The sequence below is a fragment of the Gigantopelta aegis genome, chromosome 10, assembly GCF_016097555.1.
Source record: "Gigantopelta aegis isolate Gae_Host chromosome 10, Gae_host_genome, whole genome shotgun sequence".
Lineage (NCBI taxonomy): Eukaryota > Metazoa > Mollusca > Gastropoda > Neomphalida > Peltospiridae > Gigantopelta > Gigantopelta aegis.
The window spans coordinates 67,446,262-67,466,527 of record NC_054708.1 but is presented as its reverse complement, the minus strand read 5'-3'; the positions used below and the strand labels follow the sequence as shown (position 1 = coordinate 67,466,527).

Below are 20,266 nucleotides of genomic sequence, written 5' to 3'. Positions count from 1 at the left end.
AAGATAGATTCGAAAATATGGGCCAAAGTAGTATGGTGCAATTCAACCTGTATTAAGGAATTAAACGTCTTAGCGATGCTACCTCTGTTGCTTCTTTTAGTGGCTACTAAACACAGGTTTAACAGTAAAACCACAATACATTATTTACCATACAAACGAGTCTGTGCTCTACATTCCCAACAACTATTACACATTGTGACACGGTTGTTTTAATGACGTTAACACTATCTGTGCTCCCCATTAACTGTTACTCACAGCTCATCTCATTAATGTTATAATTGAAGTTCCACAGGCCTGATCTTGACAACACCAACACCTTATAGAGTACTTTACGTAATAGGCTCCATTTCAAACATGATTTAAGATGAAAAGGAGGAAATTACTCACCTGATGAATGCATATCCTTTGTCTTTAAACACCCTGATTTCATGTATAGTACCATGTGGTGAAAACGTTTTTCTAAGTATTTCCTCTGAAATCAAAGAAAGACAGTAAGTAAAGTTTGTTTTGTTTAACAACACCACTAGAGCACATTAATTAATTAATCATTGGCTAATGGATGTCAAACATTTGATAATTCTGACACGTAGTCATCAGAGGAAACCCGTTACATTTTTTCCTTATGCAGCAAGGAATCTTTCATGTGCATTTGGAAAATATTTAATCAGTTGAATAGATTCACAGAGGTGATTCGATCCTGTGATGCAAGCACCTCAACTGACTAAGCTAAATCAGGTCTCCGACAGCATAACAATACTTTCTTTGTAAAATGTGATGATTTTGTCTTTCTCCACATTCATATGCTAATGAAAAAAGAAACAATTCTTCATTATATATCGAGAATACATTTTTTTATTATGACTTTTGTGGAGTTTATTTTAAAAAGCTAATATTTTTAAAATAGTAAATTTGATTACAGTATGGGAATCTACAGATAAACATTAAATATTAAGAAAAAACCTTGAACTCAAGGAAAACGAGATACAAATTTTTATTAATCAGGGCCCACACTGTCGGTAGCCAAATTAGCCACTGGCTAATTAAAAAAAACAATTCTTATAAAATTTACAACTGGCTAAAATTTTGGCCAAGTCATTTTCAGTCTTCTGATGTGAACGAACAGTCACATAATCTATCCGATATTTCAAACATAATTATATTACCAAATGTTCAATTACGAATCTTGTGACTCGAACAAAATTATGATTCCATGGAACTTCTTATAACAAGCAATACTGATTAAACTCAAAACATTATACAGACTAAGTTTCTGTACTGCATTATCAAGTTTACTGTTCCACAACATATAATATTGCTGATTGTCATACATAAACAATGTTTAATTATATTTACGGCTGTTGTTTACAAGTAAAAATATTAAAGGGAAGTAACTATTATTGTGCAATCCTCCCTATGAAAAACCCAATCCTGGGATACCAGTTAACAAGAAAAACGCAGAAAATAAAATGATTAACTGTACATATTTTTAAAGTCGGTCCTTTACTCTTATTTTCAAAGCAGGTGATGACAGTGAAATTGAGGGACTATCATAAATGTGTCAAGACAATTTTGCAACTATTGTTATATGACTATACCTGTTAAACCTGTTGCAACTCCTCCACAGTATACCGTACAATTCGTGGGACTCGACTGGCCATACACCTCATCATAATTTAGTGGTTTTACATCTGCAAAACAAAAACACACAGACCGTAGTGCAAAGAAATAAGATTTTGAACAGGAATTTAGATATGTTCTAGGGTGTAATGATATACTTGAATATTCAGTGCACCGAACAGCATTCTATTTCGTAGTTGCATTCCTATTTGCTACTAGCTGAACGAATACATATAATATTCTGTAATGCTAACTGTATAATTTATTTTGCTAATTCACACTAACTAAAACGCAATACCCATTCGATTGTTTTGATAATGTCCAGACCGGTTTTTAATAGTTCGAGCGCATAGACCAATCCTTTTTTATTCCATGCATTGAACTGGTACCCTACGTGTACCTTGATGTTGCTTCTGTCAAAAAAAAAAACCAAACGCAGCCATGATTAATCAGGTTTTACTTTAAAAAATACATTTCTTCCTTTCTGCAAAACCTTTTAACTTTTTTATTCATAGATGTGAATATATATTCGTATTCGTCACCTCATATTCGTGATACGTATTGTATTTGCCACTATGTGTATTTGTTACACTCCTAGAATGTTCTACACTGTAACCCTCCCAAAAATGAATAATGACCACATACAGAATTAAAAAAATAATAAATAAATAAAATCAGCTTCAGTTATATTTACACAATGACAGGATGGCCAAACAAACATTTGTTGTTGGTGGTGGTAATTCAACCTATTTATGTGATTAAGGTAGTGCTAAGCTAGTAATGACTAAGCAGTAACTTGCATCTTTTTTCTCCAACATATTTCTTCTTATTCTTTTCATGTCATTACATTTTTAACAGACCTTAAAAGCATCAATTATTATAAAGTCATATGGATGGATGGATGGATGGATGGATGGATGGATGGATGGATGATGAATGGATGGATGGATGGATGGATGGATTGATCGATGAGTAGGTTTTGGATGTTGTGTGGGTAGGTGAATGTATGGATATGTGGATGAATGGATGGATGGATGGATGGATGGATGGATGGATGGATGGATGGATGGATGGATAAATGCAGCTAAAAAAACGAAGATGCATCTTAAATATTTTACAATAAAAACTTGGGAGCTCCCGTGACCATCAAACTGGCCCCAGACAGAAAAACAATCTGCCAACAACAGAAAGATCATTTTCAGAATCCAACGAGTTCCTCCGACTCCAACTCTCCGCTGGATTATCAATTTCTCTCCAACAGAAAACGTTGACATTTAACGAACATATTTTTAACGTCTACAGTGTGAGTAGACTGGTGATGAGTACAGTTCAACACAGTGTCTCCTGGCATTGAAAGATGCAATACTTAACAACAAATTGGAGCACGCGGCCATCAACAATGGAGTCTCGGAATCCATGTCGAGTGTAAAATTAGCCAACAAGGACAATCACCTCTGCCCAAGATTGTGGCTAATTTGTCTCAGTGGGGAATCTTTATCCTCATCGTCCAAAAAACAAAAAAAAATAATTGAACAGAACGGCAGCAGCATCACAACAAAGTGGCGTTTTATTGGCAATTGGCCGTTAATAAATATAAAACAATTACGTGTGGTTTATATTATGAGGAAAAACCTTCTGTTAATGTTATTCTTGGTTATCAGCAAGTCTTCTGCATAATGAGATGAAACCTACTTCCATTAATTGTGCTAGTCTCTTTTAGTTAGTGACAAGAGAGTTTTTCTACCTTATAAGAAACGTGTTTCTGTTAACTGTTCAATTCTCTAGTCGGCAACAAGGAGTCTTTTGTGTTATAAAAAACCTACTTTTGATAAATCTCCTGAGTCCTATTCTCATCAGTTTAACAACAAGAAGCCTTTTACATTACGAGAGAAGAAAAAAACATGTTTCCTATAATATTATTTTCGGTTATTAACAATTGATCTTTTACATTATGAGAAGAAACCTGCTTCTGTTGGTGATCTTATTATTTCAATTAGCAACAAGGGGTCTTTTACGTGCACAATCCCACCGGGATCATCAAACATTACAAGCTTTGATATATTAGAGAGCGCTACTTGAAAAAGAATCATTCACTCATTAAATAAGATCAAAAGCAGAAAAAGGGTATAAAAAAATAAGTAATTTATTGCTTAATCAATTCTCATGGCAGGCAATAATCAGTTTAATATTATCATAATCCTATTAAGGGAAAAAGTGCAGATGTATTTTCAGTTCTTATACACGTACACTTAAAAACCAGAAAGTAGCATGCATCTGGCATTTAATGGGGTTAAAATATTGCACTGTCAGATATTAATGAACTTGGGTGTTTAAGATGGCCGAATGTTGAAAATCTCACACAAGACTGTAGGATAACTAGTACTTTCAAAACACTGATGAATAAAATATTTGTCTTCTGAAGATACAAGCATATCTATTATGGGTACACAATCCAAGTTTCTCTGGAAACAAGGCTACAACATGAGGAGTAAATTAAATTAGCTTCTGAATTAACTTAGAATTGCAAAACAAGCTTCTGGGTCAATGAGTGGCCCCCACACTGTTATTTGATTATTTGAACCCCAGTGGCCCCGAGCCTAGTGACACATTTGAACCGTGATCTACATACATACTGCATGTCACACGTGTCTTTGTGATCCATCTTAATTATGCGTCATCAAGTGGAGACACCAGACAGCGTGGATGACCGAAATGGAAGCCGGACCAGGTGCCGCAAAGCACAAGCTAATTTCCACTTGTGTCACACACTGACCAGATCACACTGCTCGTGAACACAGCGGGCCACCGCAAGTTTTACTGACAATTTACACAGACAGACTACAGCACTAATTCATAATATTTTATTGATTTTGATTATTTGTTATGTTCTCTGTCTGAGGCAGGGTGTTGCTCCGTAGGAATAGTGTCTGCAGGAGGTGCGATCAATCCTGCCCAGAGGACCCTTGAATGATTTCCCATTCCAACCCATGTTCCACGATGAGTGCGCAATTCTTTTTTTGAGGAAGGAAAGGAGTATTTGTTTAATAACACCTCAGTACATTTGAACACATTGTCATTTTAACACTTTGCTGACAGGAAACTTGCTGTTGCCACTTAGGCTGTCCTACTGATAATCAGGTCAGGTCAGAGTGTTTAACATGCACATTCAGAGCAAGCTATTGTAGCGCACGCCTGTCCTGGGCACAAGTACCGGCCACAGTCAGTTCCTCCGTCCAGGACAGGAAAGGGTTGGGTGGGTAAAGGAGGGACCGCCTGCACTGGCAGGTCCAAGGGAGCACCAGCAGGCCAACCGGGGTCGGTAATAGGCGAAGGGTGATATGGTGCTATGGAATTTAGAATGTCCTATAGGATTAAGCCAAAGAGAAAAGGTGTGCAGTTTTGTGATGGAAATTAGGAGCAATTTTGAAGGTCAGCCAAAGGAAAAATACTGATAATGCAGCGTTGGATTTTTTATATGTACTTTTCCATAGACTGGACATAGTACATACCATGACGTTTGAAGTACCAGTCGTGGTATGGTATCAACACCTCACCACCACCTGAGGCCAATTAATCCTGTGACCAATTGTAACTCAGCGAACACACTATCAACTGGTAAATTATGCCCCTCTTTTCTAACACAAAGTACATATAAAAGAAAATTTCTGTGCTGCTGCAGGTTTCATCTCTCATTTCTATAGCAAGTGCTATTACTAGACATGTGGTATGACACTTTACAGTCACTTGTTTTTTCATTCCATCTGACCAATGAACATACCAGAATAAAAACAAATCACAATTGGCTTTTCAACCCCTTCTATCAGAAAAAGAAGAAGAAAAAAAGTCTATCAAATACAGAAATGGTGAGAAGTAAACATTTACTACTGTTTGTTAAGTATTTACCTGATGACCAGCGGTTTTCTTTTTGCATCGGAGCCGGAGGTTTCCTCGTCGCCCAATTCGTTCTGATCGGCCGACTCCCCAACCACTGACCATTCATACCACTAATTGCATTTTCTGCATCCTGAAAAACACACGTAAGACGAAACATATACAATTCATTCTGCTGGCTTTCCTTCCTTATTAACAAGCCGCACCTGCCAAACTTACATAAAAATTGCCCGAGATATTAAGCCTGGTAAGTTTGTGACACACAGATACATGCACTCATCCTCATCTGAGGCGTGCCCAGGACAGCGTGCTTGAACCTTCATTGGATATATACACAAAAACAAGTATAAATGAATGAAAAAAAATATATGGCATACTAATTAAAACCTCTGAATGTGTGTCCAAAGACAAAATAACAAGAGTGCCATTCTATAATGGTTATGGCCACTAATTTTATATATTTGTAGCCAAGGCAAGATGTACCAATTTTTTTATCTACATTTTGATACTGAATGAAGACATAATTTGCACTTGGTAACTGAACTGTATCCATTTTCATAAACAGAACCATAGGGAGTTGGAAGTGGGGCAGGAGAGGCAGAGGTTTATTGGCCATCCAACTCTGAAAATTACACATGGCCCAATTGGAAGTTACATCAATATATTTTTTTTGTGTGAAACCATGAGGTTATTAATTTTTTTGTTTGTTATATAGTTGTACAAATATCAATAGTTAAGGTGGTGTTTTGACTTTTTTAAATTAAAAAATGATTGTCATCAGCAACATTTCAGAATTTGCTCTGTACCATACACTACACCACCAACTGTTGGTTCTTGCCGGCCATGTAAAAGTTTGAATTTATTCAAATTTGAACGTACAAGTCAAAACTTGCTGATCTGCATTTCTCTCACACCTGTTTGGTCCATTACATCCGACAATGGCAATGACGTTCAATTGCTTTACATCCACCTGGCCATAAACTATTGATTCCGTTCTGTGTGTTAATGATATTTAAATTAACATGGGACTTTCATGGAATGAATCACCCCTTCCTTTCACCAACAGCTGCAACAATGTGCCACATATTCCAGTCTATCATTTTACTTCCGATTGCGACCAGTCACAAATGAGTACAAACGTGGCAGAGAATAAACTGGGGATTAAATACATGCCGAATAAAAACAAAAACAGAAGAAGCATGTTTACAGTTTTAGATCCTAAACACACAACGAGAATGGACAATTAATGACGGTAATGGATGGTTAAACATGGACACATTTCGTAGGCAAATGTAAGCCAACTAGAGCGCCATTACTAAACCCAGCACAGCTTCTGTAATCATTAACACGCCTTTTAACTGATGCTATCATGGACACACTTGCAAGTTGCTATATTTGCATTCATTTTCACCACAAACAGAAATTATATTAAATAAACAGACCAACAATAATGTGATTACCGTGATATCATAACCAATATTTGTTTGCCCAGTGCGTCCCAAACTGTGTAAGCCATTAGTGGATCTTTTAATTACCTTTTTCACTCTCAATTTTTATTATTCATTATAGACCTGGAGTTTTGTAATATGCAGGCAAGTGAAAAAACCCAGGTACCGGCCTCTGTGGTGCCGTGGTTAAGCCATTGGACAAAAGGATGGTAGGTAGTGGGTTTGCATCCAGGCGAGTTTAATGACCTAATGGGTAGGTGGAAAGGCTAGTACACGCACTTCTCTCACTAACCACCAACTAATCCACTGTCCTTGACAAGACAGCCCAGATAGCTGAGGTGTGTGTGTGTGTGTCCCCACGACAATGTGCTTGAATCGTAATTGGATATAAGCATGAACATAAGAACAAATGAAAATGAACAATCCAGATAGATCAAATTCCTATGAGGTACGTGAGCCGTGGTTACTGAGACTGCAGCAACGATGTCTGAAATGAAGTATTGAAGGCACGAATCTGGTGGGTATGTAATTTTTCAATATTATTTTTGGCTAGGTGGATGGTTTTCACACAAATCAACATTTCATACATGCAATGGAAAGAACATTTCATGCATGCAATGGAATGAACATTTCATGCAAGTAATGGAATGAACATTTCATGCATGCAATGGAATGAACATTTTATGCATGCAATGGAATGAATATTTTATACAAGCAATGACATGTTTGGGTGATTACTCACTTTACGACACATGCCCAGTGCTCACGCTGTCGTTTGCCAAAGTCGGCAATTGCACAAAAAAAGACATGCTTTCAACCAATCTCGTTCAATTGATTTGCCTTGCTGTGTAAATAAGCACCACTTGCATGTCCACGTGGCCAGACTACTATTCAAAAGTCAATTGTCAGCTGCTTGTCGTAAAGCTAGAAAATGCAATTAAATAATATGAAACACTGTTTATTTTTTGGATTGTTTGGTGACAATGCAGCCCATTTATTAGTTCAACTTACCAGTTTGTTAACAAATGAGACAAAACCATATCCTTTGGATTTCATACTCTGTGGGTCTCGTATAATTTTGCAATCTCTGAAAAGATAAAAACATTTTAATTAATTATATGTCACTTGCTCCAAACAACAATAGCCCAATATTGTATTAGTAAGAACAGTAATAAAAAAAAAAAAGAGTTAGTACATCAAATATAAAGTAAATAAAAAGAAAGATATAAACAAAATCTACCAAAAAGCAGAAATGATATCACAAAAGATTTAATAATAAAAAAAACAATTTCTGCTAGTATTTAATAAATAAATATAAAAAGTGTTGATTAGAAGTTATACATGTACTCAACAATAATGTAGAAAAAAGGTTTAAGCTAAAAATGTGTTTTGAAATCAAATCGGTCACAAAAAATGTCAACAGAAGATAAAAACAGATTCCAACAGTAACATATCCAACTGTAGATTATCAATGGTTCAATCTGTTATTTATTCATTCACCACTACAATGAACGAACGAACGAATGCTTAAGGACACCCCAGCACAAAAATACACATCGGCTATTAGATGTCAAATAGTGTGTATTTTTGGGTTGGGCGTCATTAAACATTGATTGAATAAAAGATTGAACCAATGATAACCTACAGATGGACATGTTACTAATTCAGCATCCTTTATTATTTTGTACAGTTAGTGATTCATCCCACTTCCAACCCACAAGTGCCTAAAAAGTAAATAATAAAAAAATAAAAAATAAAAATATATATAAAATATTTATCTGGTGTTGTCTGCCTTTTTCTCTGAGGTGTCCTTCATGTCATTAACATACAAATTCTACTTAACCATTAAACAAGGGACATTCGTGTGACTAATTATTATTAATTACAAGAAATTATGATATTAATGATTAGGTAATGACTAGCATATTAAACAAAAATAAACAGATTCCACTTGGTTATTTTTGTAGTATTACAATATTAGAGTTCCCAGACTCAGTGCCCGATTACCTATATAAAAACCTAAACTTTCGTTTGGGCACAGTATTTCAAATGGAAGTCAAGTCACAAATTAAGTATTGCAGCTTAACTAAACACTATGTGGCATACAGCGTACATGTACATTAGGCAATACCCTTAATTGCAAAATCTCTTTGTTTTAAACATAAAATACCACCATTGTAAATGGTTTATACAATAATGATGATATGGATCAAATGTGATAAATATTGGAATTCAAGGTATTACTTAAAATTGAATGATAAACAAATCACACTCATCAACAGTGAATTATTTACTTCATGAGTGAAGAAAAGCCACTATCATTTAGTACCTTATACACAGGCTAACTATTAATAATAATATACATGTACATGAGATTTTACAATATTCTGAAGGTTCCAAAAGGGTTATATTTTTTCTCTCTTAAAGTCACCGACTCTAGTTTTCGAGATCCACCTCTTTTGTTTCACATATATACATTTTGAATCACCACAAACACCAGACCAATTAAAACCCATTGAATTATCTAAAATTGTTAATTTAAACAAGAAGTTTCAAGTAATATGTAATTTGTAGGGCCAGTGACTAATTAAAACTAATTAAAATTCAAGCTCTCACGATTAAGTGACTATTTCCATGTCTTGACTTAGTGTTAGCTCATGGCAAGAAAATAGACAATGTAGGTTCCAGTCAATAATTTACTTATAATTTAGAAAGACTTTAGTCGTTTTAAATTTGTGTATTCATACAACCATTTTTTAAATTATTATAATTCCCCCCCCCCCCCCCCCTTCAATGCAAACAGTTCACCACAGACTTAATAGCAAGAAAATAGACAATGTAAGTTTTAGTCAATAATTTGCTTATAATTTAGAAAGACTTTGCTTGTTTCTAATTGGTGTATTCATACAATCACTTTTTTCTCTCTTTTCAACGCAAACAGTTCACTGCAGAGACTTTATTATTCCTGCGACAAAACAAAAAGTGACTGCTACTTCATCATGGTTTCGTGTAATGAGATTGTTCTCCCACAGGAGAAGCTACGCATGCTGTTAAGAGGAAAAAGCCTGGCGTGCACTGTTAAGGCCTGTAGTGAAATTTTAATATTTCATAACCTATCCTTCATATAGCATTCTAGTAACAACGGCAATATTTTGACATGTCTGCTTCGAGGTGTTGTGGTGAAATATTCATGCGACAAATCAGTAAGTATAGCCAATAGGGAACAGAAACCAGTGGGAACTATACAATTCATTTCCTTCAAAACAGAGCTCAACACCAATCAAGGAATCAATTTTTCTGTTGCTTTGTTACACCAGTCCAGTGAATAACTGAACAAAATATTAACAAAAGGTTCACCTACACTGATGTTTGCACACACAAAAAAAGAAAAAAAATTACTGTTACAACCAACAAGCCAGTGAAATCAAATGTGTGTATCTCAATTCTTTTTTTTATAAATAAAATATGGAACTCGATGGTAAAGTACCCATCCAATGCAAAATGGATTACTGTAAATCAGGAATTGTTAGTGCACATAAAATATTAGCGAATTTAGCAAAAGCACATAAAACGCTAATATTTTATGACGTTAAATATAAATTAAAAACACCCACATTTTTTTTTAAATGTAACAAAAATATTAAGACAAATAAATATTTTTTAGCTACTAGTATTTGCAAATATTAAGTGTACAATATACTTGGAACTAAGAAACGATAAAAATAAAACCCACTACAGTAACTAAAGCTTGTCATGCATAGTTTCTGGGGCACAAATACATGTCACATCCTGTATACTGTGGTTCATCAAATAGACCGATGTAGCAGTATTGATTGATGTACTCTTTATCAATGTACACCCACATAAATAATTTATTTTTCATCATATTTTAAAATAAAAATTTGATGTCAAATTAGATCTGTCAACAGGTAAGATGATTTTTCATTGTAGCCGGCCCCGTCACTAGTGATCAATGACAAACCCTATACACACAACAAAATGCCACGAAACCTTTTGTGCGATTGTTTTGTCAATAATTAACTCATCATACAACTCATGCTATTGATTAAACAAATATGTACAGCAAACAACAATAGTTTTCATGCACATTATTGCAATTTTTAACAAAATTTAAACTGTCTGTAAGCAGCTTTACTTTATTAAAATTTGTTTTTTCTAGTAACAGATATGCCTGTAATATGACCTAATCGTGACTTGACTTGTGTACTGTGGACTAGATTAAAAAAAAATTAATTGAGGGATTGGGTTTTGGGTTCTTGTTTTTTGTTTGTTGTTGTGAAAGGTTTTGATAACATTTACTATATAACATGTTAGTGTAAGTGGTTTCCACTTGATAAACAGTTTTTTGTTTGTTGTTGTGAAAGGTTTTGATAACATTTACTATATAACATGTTAGTGTAAGTGGTTTCCACTTGATAAACAGTTTTTTGTTTGTTGTTGTGAAAGGTTTTGATAACATTTACTATATAACATGTTAGTGTAAGTGGTTTCCACTTGATAAACAGTTTTTTGTTTGTTGTTGTGAAAGGTTTTGATAACATTTACTATATAACATGTTAGTGTAAGTGGTTTCCACTTGATAAAACAGTTTTTTGTTTGTTGTTGTGAAAGGTTTTGATAACATTTACTATATAACATGTTAGTGTAAGTGGTTTCCACTTGATAAACAGTTTTTTGTTTGTTGTTGTGAAAGGTTTTGATAACATTTACTATATAACATGTTAGTGTAAGTGGTTTCCACTTGATAAACAGTTTTTTGTTTGTTGTTGTGAAAGGTTTTGATAACATTTACTATATAACATGTTAGTGTAAGTGGTTTCCACTTGATAAACAGTTTTTTGTTTGTTGTTGTGAAAGGTTTTGATAACATTTACTATATAACATGTTAGTGTAAGTGGTTTCCACTTGATAAACAGTTTTCAATTTTGTTGTTTCTCTTTTTGGGAGGTTATTTTATTTTTATTTATTTAGTGGGTTTTTTTAAATTATAACTTGTAGTTGATTAAAAATATATGCAACACATTAAAAATATAGGCAACACATTAAAAATATATGTGTATCTCTAACCTTCATCAAACAGATTAAAAAATAATAATCGGAAATTACATTTTCACAGTGTTCATGAATTATAAAGTACTACTGGGAAAAAATTGAAATATATAACACAAGCACACCCAAAAGCATGGTGTATTATTAAACATACACATAACATACATTATATGAAACCATGCAATTCTTTACTGGCTATAATTATTATAGTCAAATTACACAAGCAAAATTTCAAACTTGGTTAATGTCCTGGCAACACCAGATGCCAACTACCAAGTTAAAAGCTGCATTACATATCCAGAGCATAATACGGACAACTGTGTAATATTCTAATTCAACATGTTGCTAAGGATACAAAAAGCTAGTTCTAGTTACAAATGTAAAACAAACCCTTTAAATTGAAGAATAAATAGTTCTGAAAATTTTACTTGCTTGCATTTCAAAACATGTTAGAATACATCCAATATCTTTATTTTAAAGTGAAATAAAAGGCAAAGTAATCAAGGTAAAAATAAATAAATAAACAAATAAATAAATAAATTTAATATTCTGAATTTGAATATTGGGCAATGCATCAGAACTATAACAAAAATATTCTGACAGAAACTGATGGTTATATGTATTATGTAAAATTTATAGACTTTTTGAGAAAAGTAATAATTAAAAAGAATTAAAGTTTTAATTCTGCTACCTCGATTGATACATTTCGGCTACCACAAAACCACTATCTACATGCCTGTAGATTCATGTGTAATCTCATGTAATACATGTAATCTATAAAAAAAAAACCTAACATGCAAAGGGACATAACTCCAGTAGTATTTAGTCAGTTGACAACTGATATCTCGCATTATTTGTTTCCCCGACTTAAAATTTTTCTCAAGTTAAGTAATTATAATTATGAAATATGTGGGATCAACAGCTAAATAAAAACTATGTAGAAACAAGTTTCAAAACATAAATCCATGACAACAATGTCCAAAGCCAAATTTTGCAACCCGGCAAATTTCTAGAAGCATTTTAATTTGATAGTCTTTGTAGTTAGATCTGATCTGCTAAATTAAAATGTGCAAAATATATTTCATCTCTTCATTTAAGGAGTGCCCAACAATAACAGTTCAGTATTCAGGGAAGGGGAAAGATGGTCCAACCTTTCAGTGTAAACTCCCCAAAATCAATTCATTTCTCCCCCACCTCCAAAAGCCTAGATTTTAAACCTGCAACACAACAATGAATGCACATTATACAGACTAACCTCTTTGCTATTATGACTGTTAACTTGCTGAAAATTAAGTTACAGCAAAGGCAACTAACAGACTGTTTAATCAGATAAATAAAATTGCCTCAAAATTAAAATGAATATTTATTTCAAGAAAAGAATGTTTTAACTATTATGTGATAATTTAATAAGAAAGCTAAAAAAGTAAAACAAAAAGTTAAAAATATGAATGTAAAGGCATACATAGCCTGGATGGAATGCAGTTTTTGCTTGGTAGTAGACCCCTTTGGCCGACCGACAGTCCCATCTGTTAAATTCAGGAAACATATATATTAACACTTGTATTATGTTATTTTAACACTGATGTGTTAATATTAAAAAAAAACGGTGTCAGTACCAAAACCATATGTTTATAATAGGTGTTACATAGAGCTATATATTTATGAAGCAAATAGTTGAAAAGAACATGGGTTTAAAAAAACAAAACCCAATATGACGAAATTAATTCCAGTACACTAGATGTTACAACGTGACTGTTTGCACATCTTACATTTATTAATCATTACAAACATGTGATGCAGACCAAAGTCAATAATTTGTATCTCCCATACCAGCTATTTTTCAACATTTCCATTATTTTATTTATCTATACATACAGGTATGTGTAAATAATTTGCTATAACAAATACTGAACAAAAAAATGAAATGCAATTTTGTTAAGTACATGTCATGTACATGTATCAGGGGTGGGTAAAAGCCCTTTTTTCCCGGTCTGGGACCGATTCTCGATCTCTGAGACCGAAATTATTTTTGAAAAATGTGCATTTGCCGGTCCCACGTTTGTCATTCTTGTCGGTCCGATTTCTATTATTGGAACAAATTCCTATCGGTCAAGTGGACCGGCCAGCCCAGATATCGGTATCTCGTGCATGATTTAAAATAATAAATAAATAGTGGTCAATATGGCTGGTGTTTCAGACATTTGTGATTTTAAAGTCTGCCTAAGTATATCGCCAGTCACTGAAGTCGGACCTACAGTAGTCTAGTGTCAATCGACTGCCACTAGGCTAGACATTTATCAAAGTCGCTGAGCCGGTCAAGAGTTTAAACAGACGTTAAGGATAGCACCATTCATGGTTTAGAAAGCCATCAAGGTATTACACTCCAATTAAAACAAAGGACCCAGAATTTGCAACTGGTTACAATCAACACCTGTCAACACCTGTGCTCTGTCGCGTCGAGTGTCCTAATCTGAAGCAAGAGGCTTTTGTGCAATACAAACTGCTTAAAATAACATAAAATATAATGAAATAATCTATAAATGTATTTATTGTTGACTGTTCAATGTAGTGTATCCAATAATTATAAAGGATTTTAAAATTAACAACAGGTTTCCACCTTTTTTTTTTAACAAGTGGCAGTAAGCAGAACAGCTACATGTAGTCTACTGTTATCTCAAGAGCCAGTAGAGGTCAAATTTCATCCAATCAGTGATGACGTTATTACTCTCTTTGTCTAAACATGTGCTAGCTTAGGCTGTCAAACGCTTCGAACGGTGCCATCTTTTATTAATTTTCAGGGCACAGTACTGAATACTCATACTTTTTATAAATATATGGGAATTCAAATTCATAACTTTTATTCCTTTTTTATATTATTTATTCTATTATGTAAAATATATACAATGTGGGTTTTTCACTGATCATTATTATGTGATTAAAAAAAAAATTCTTCATGTTTTTATGTTTATCGTTTCGCATTCATGATTCAAGATAAAACTATACAAATATCACTATGATTTTTTAAAAAACTATTTGGCAAATATCGTTTTTTAAATGTTGTTTTTTTTTTATTCGTTTCTCTCTCTCCCCCCCCCCCCCCCCCCCCCCCCTCTCCGGTAGTGACATCAAGTGGGACCAATTGACAATTTTATTTTCCCCCACCCCTGACATGTATATATAGTGAAATAACATGCAAACATCCTGCCAGCTTAGGATGGTTTCATATTCAAACTGAAACCGGCCTCGGTGGCGTCGTGGCAGGCCATCGGTCTACAGGCTGGTAGGTACTGGGTTCGGATCCCAGTCGAGGCATGGGATTTTTAATCCAGATACCGACTCCAAACCCTGAGTGAGTGCTCCGCAAGGCTCAATGGGTAGGTGTAAACCACTTGCACCGACCAGTGATCCATAACTGGTTCAACAAAGGCCATGGTTTGTGCTATCCTGCCTGTGGGAAGCGCAAATAAAAGATCCCTTGCTGCTAATCGGAAGAGTAGCCCATGTAGTGGTGACAGCGGGTTTCCTCTCAAAATCTGTGTGGTCCTTAACCATATGTCTGACGCCATATAACCGTAAATAAAATGTGTTGAGTGCGTCGTTAAATAAAACATTTCTTTCTTTATTCAAACTGATATCAGGTATATGATTTGATGCTTAAATATTTGTTGGATTTGCATTTAAACATATCACGCATGTGCAAATTTCAAGTATCAAAAAGTAGTGCATATTTCTGGTTGACTGGTGTATAAGGAATGCACTTTTGCTATATACACCAACCAGGACCCTTGGGTACATGCATGTAGGGCATTCTCTCCGTGCTGGTCAAAGGAAGAATATCTGTTCCAATATTGCTGGGTAATGGTAGTGTGCCTTAAATTACATCAACACTAAATTTTATGCCAGGCTGTGGTTTGCAGGATTCCATGCTTCTGCGAATCATAGATGGAATCACAAAATATCTAGATTATATAATTTTTATGATTTTTGGCTGAATCAAATTCCAAAACCAAATTCATTGCCTGTATACTATCTATAAATTTATCCTTTGATCTAATAAAAACTATTTAATGCTAATCTTTTCCTCTTTTTTAAAAAGAAATCAGTGATATATGACGAACTGTTAGTTTGATTAAACATGAATTCAGTTCCATCAATCGGATGGATAAGCAAGTTTGCAAGGAGCTAGATAACAAGTTAAAGACCATTTTTCAATATGACAGGATTGTCCCTGTGATAAGGTAACTTAAACTAAAACTATTATACGAGTTTGTGCACCATGTATATAATTTATGAAGCAAGTTTGGAAATAGATCATTGCTACTCAGTGAGGTCATTCACCAAGTGGTTGACATGGTGCATAATTCTGTGGAAATCTGCAGCCACCATATAGCACACACACTAACAAACTTTCCCAAAACATGATAGAACATACCATAGACTTTTAGTATACAAGTCATGGAACATTAATGCAATACTATTAATTATCAACATTTTCAAGAGCATATATCAACAAAAGAGAACTTTGAACATATTCAGAAATGCATTTCAAGTTACTTCCATTGATTTTGAGGTGAAATGTTTTGAGGTTAGCATGCTAATTTAGGCTTGCTTATTTTGGGCATACTCATCAGGGCACACCCTTTATCGCCTCAGCCTTTTGAAGTCCTGCATCCATTTACATAAACAGTTGTTTTTTTTTTGTTTTTTTTATTGTGAAACAAAATAAGCATTTTCTCAATTTAAAACAACCGTGACATACGTCAACCACAATGAAACACTGACTAACAAAAGATCAACCATCAACCTCCACAAGCAAAATTAAAAAAAAAAAATCCACCAGTATATTCTGAGCCACAGTCTTCTCAAGCTGGTTTTAACAAAGGACAAAGTGATTAACATTACAGCCTCATTTGGAATATTCCCGCTGAAGTGTAGTTTGCGGGATGACCAAGTGTTCCGCAGTGTGCGTTATGAGAAGCTGACGGATGTGTGTTAATGTTGAGAATATTGATAAAATATTGTCCCATTTCACTTGGTAAATTGAATTCGGCAGTGGTTAACTGGGCCCAACTTGCAAATGAATGCAACTAACAGGCACATTTATTATCTGATGGCAAGCGAGCGCAATGTGATGGCACTTGTAGATGAAAGCCATATGTGTCCCTCGTAAAAACAACTATAAACGCAGGAATGGAAAGGTCAATTTCGCTGGACAGTGTGGGCTACCTGGCAAAGATCTGACCTTTTACTGAATACGAAACAGGAAAACACAAATAGAATTGTGTAAAGCAAAAATATTTTATTGCTAATAACTCTGATTCTAACTCTAAATTCACAGCGTTTGTAATGGACCAAAACAGTGCCGTGATAAAGAAATAAAATTGCAGAACTGTAACTGCTGTTGAAAACAACCAAAAGAAATTGGTTTTGGGATTATAAATGGGAGAACAAAAATGGTGGCCCACACATACAATGTCAATAAATCCAAAAGCCACGTGTGGGATTGGCATATATATATATATGTGTGTGTGTGTGTGTGTGTGTGTGTGGGGGGGGGGGGGGGGGAGAGGAGAGAGAGAGAGAGAGAGAGAGAGAGAGAGAGAGAGAGAGAGAGAGAGAGAGGTAAATATGTCTCAAAGATTAAGAATTGGTCCCATACTAGCAAAAAAGGACATTTTATTTTGTTATTTTAATATCTGGTGGGCATTCTGCATTAGTCATTATTTTTTTAATTTTTAATTTTATTTATTAATTAATTTTTTTAGTAGTAGTAGTATATTAATTAAATTATTTGTATTGTTTATTTTTTTTTTTGGGGGGGGGGGGGGGGGGTGTTGGGGATCTGGGTCATCTAAATCTTAATTAATATATAGTGAATGGATAGGCTGGTATGTACTAGTGGTGTTCCGATGATCGATTATAATCGAAGATTGATCGGTTGGGGCTCTAGCAATGTGATGACTGATTTTGAAATTCATAATCAATTGTGAAAACAAACACGTGAAAACAAACCCAAATCCTAGCATATTTTATATCTGAAATATAGTTATTTTTACTTTAAGCAATTTCCCCCATGTTTTTCCTTGCATTTTGTATAACAAACTACTTAACCTTCCGACTACTGCAGGCGAGATATCTCGCTCGATATCATGCCAGTTGACATACTGTACACTGTATACAGTGCATTCACCAATTCACATTTCCCGCCATTTTGCATACAGCACTCACCGGAAAGACTCCGCTTCCTGTATCTTTAGGTTTTTGTTATTGGGAATATATACATGTATGTGAGTAAAAATTATAAACTTGTACCCACTCAACATGGTTTTTGTCAAGAATTAATCCAGTAGTCTAAAGGTTAAACAAAGCATTACTATAGAACGCTCAAATGTAGCTTTTCAGTTGCTTAAGAATGTGGACCTATATTGAAGAAATGAATCCATTATGCTATTTGAACTCTACATTTGTTTTTGCTATATTGTTCCCCAAAATATTCTACAAACCTGCAACAAACTTCACATCTCATGTAAAAGATATCTGTTTGGAAAATGTAAGAACATTTAAAAGTAAAAATTACTACTTCAGACATTTTAGATGATCATGATGATAAAAATATATACATGTGTATATTTTAAAAATAAGTGCATAGTTCCGAATTTGTCCGATCCTCTCCACATTCCTATACATTTAACCGATTGTATAATCGAAAGTCGATCGATTAGTGACAACCAATTACAACCGATGATCGATGATGAAATTGCAACCGATCCCCAACACTAGTATGTATTATCTTTGGGAGTTAAGGCGGGATGGAGCATGGGGATAAACACAATACGAACACTTGTTTTTCATGCATAGTGGATATATTCCAATAGTGGTTTGTGGTTTTGGGTGTAATTTAATTTTGTTCTGCAGGTGTAATTAAACAATATCGTCTCATTCCCATTCCCCTTCCCTCCCCAAAGCGACAACATGATCCTTTCTCAAACAGTCCTAATTAACACTGACAAATAGTTTTTAAAATGGCAAAAGATTGTAATGGGCAAAATATCTCGATTACTGCCTGAAACAGAAACGAGGGGGAAAAAAATCAATTGACCACAGAGAGCTAGACCCAAGAGAAAGTGGGATCAGAACTTCATCAGCTAAAAGCCCGCTGCTTGAAGTCTGTAGAAAACAGATCACCGACTTGTTTTATCTTAATTTCCCCCTTGTAGCGATGTTCAGGCTACACAACTGAAATTATACAGAACTAACAGAGAATTTAATTACACTCAAAACACAATTGTGTCTAATCAAAAAGAACCCATTCGCAACACATGCGAAGCTATTCCCACAGTACAAGCACACGCAATGACCGGAGTACGGACAATTGCTCACCGGACAATTGCTCACCAATAAAGTGAGAAATATGACAATTGCTCACCTTTATTTTTCATTTTAATTTTAAAAAAAATTTAAATAAAAATTTCATTTCCAGTATCAGTGGGTGTATAGAAATATCAGTTAAACACAATAAAATAACAAAATTAATTCTAAATTAACTATATTTTATTTCAATTATTATTATTATTAGTTTACTTTCCTTTTTCATGATCACCCTAATGTCGTGGTCACCTTTGATATGTTTTCTTTTGTTAATAAAACATATAATTTCTAAAGGCACAACTTCGAAGCTGTATTAATAACACAATTCACTTAATTAATGTTATTGTTGGTTTAGGTAGATCAAACCTTTCAAAGTGTGTGTTGTTTTTAGTAATTAGTTACTTTGTAGCCTTTTATCACTACACTTAATACATGAAAGCTTTTAAAAAAAAGGATTAGAAACATCACAAAAAATAGTAAAAAACACTCGCCTATGCGAGTGAAATTCTGTTATAGCGATTTAAATTGCAAAACACTAGCCTTTTGGCAAGTAGATTATTTTTTCAGAATGAAGCTGTCACTGGAACATTTATTTCACTAATCAGTCAGACACTAATGCCCTGTTTGCGGATATCACACTCGGAGCTCTCCGGCTGACTTGACGATCGAGGTGTTCGGAAAGCCTCGTGACACATCGGGGTTTTCCGATTGTAAATGAGTTTTCACAAAGCATTGGACCAATTGCTTCACAGCCAATTTGTTTGCACGTAAAGTTAAGCTAAATGTTACATGGCGGGAATATGCTAAGTAAATTTTAAAAAAACGTTCGAGAAAGTTGTTGGTAACGATAGCATATCGTGAACAAAAATAAA

General features: G+C 34.4%; 1 protein-coding gene across 9 annotated transcripts in view; it reads right to left on the bottom strand.

Annotated features, from left to right (window-relative positions):
- The window catches only part of LOC121384380 (nucleolysin TIA-1-like), a 172,031-nt gene that overhangs the window by 30,795 nt on the left and 120,970 nt on the right, over window positions 1-20,266 (bottom strand). For all 9 annotated transcript variants that reach the window (XM_041514757.1, XM_041514756.1, XM_041514754.1 and 6 more), the window contains 4 exons: window positions 7,968-8,043; window positions 5,521-5,641; window positions 1,596-1,688; window positions 388-472 (listed from right to left, as the gene is read on the bottom strand). In XM_041514757.1, the coding sequence (XP_041370691.1) occupies window positions 388-472; window positions 1,596-1,688; window positions 5,521-5,641; window positions 7,968-8,043 (375 nt within the window). The remainder of the gene's footprint in view (window positions 1-387; window positions 473-1,595; window positions 1,689-5,520; window positions 5,642-7,967; window positions 8,044-20,266) is intronic.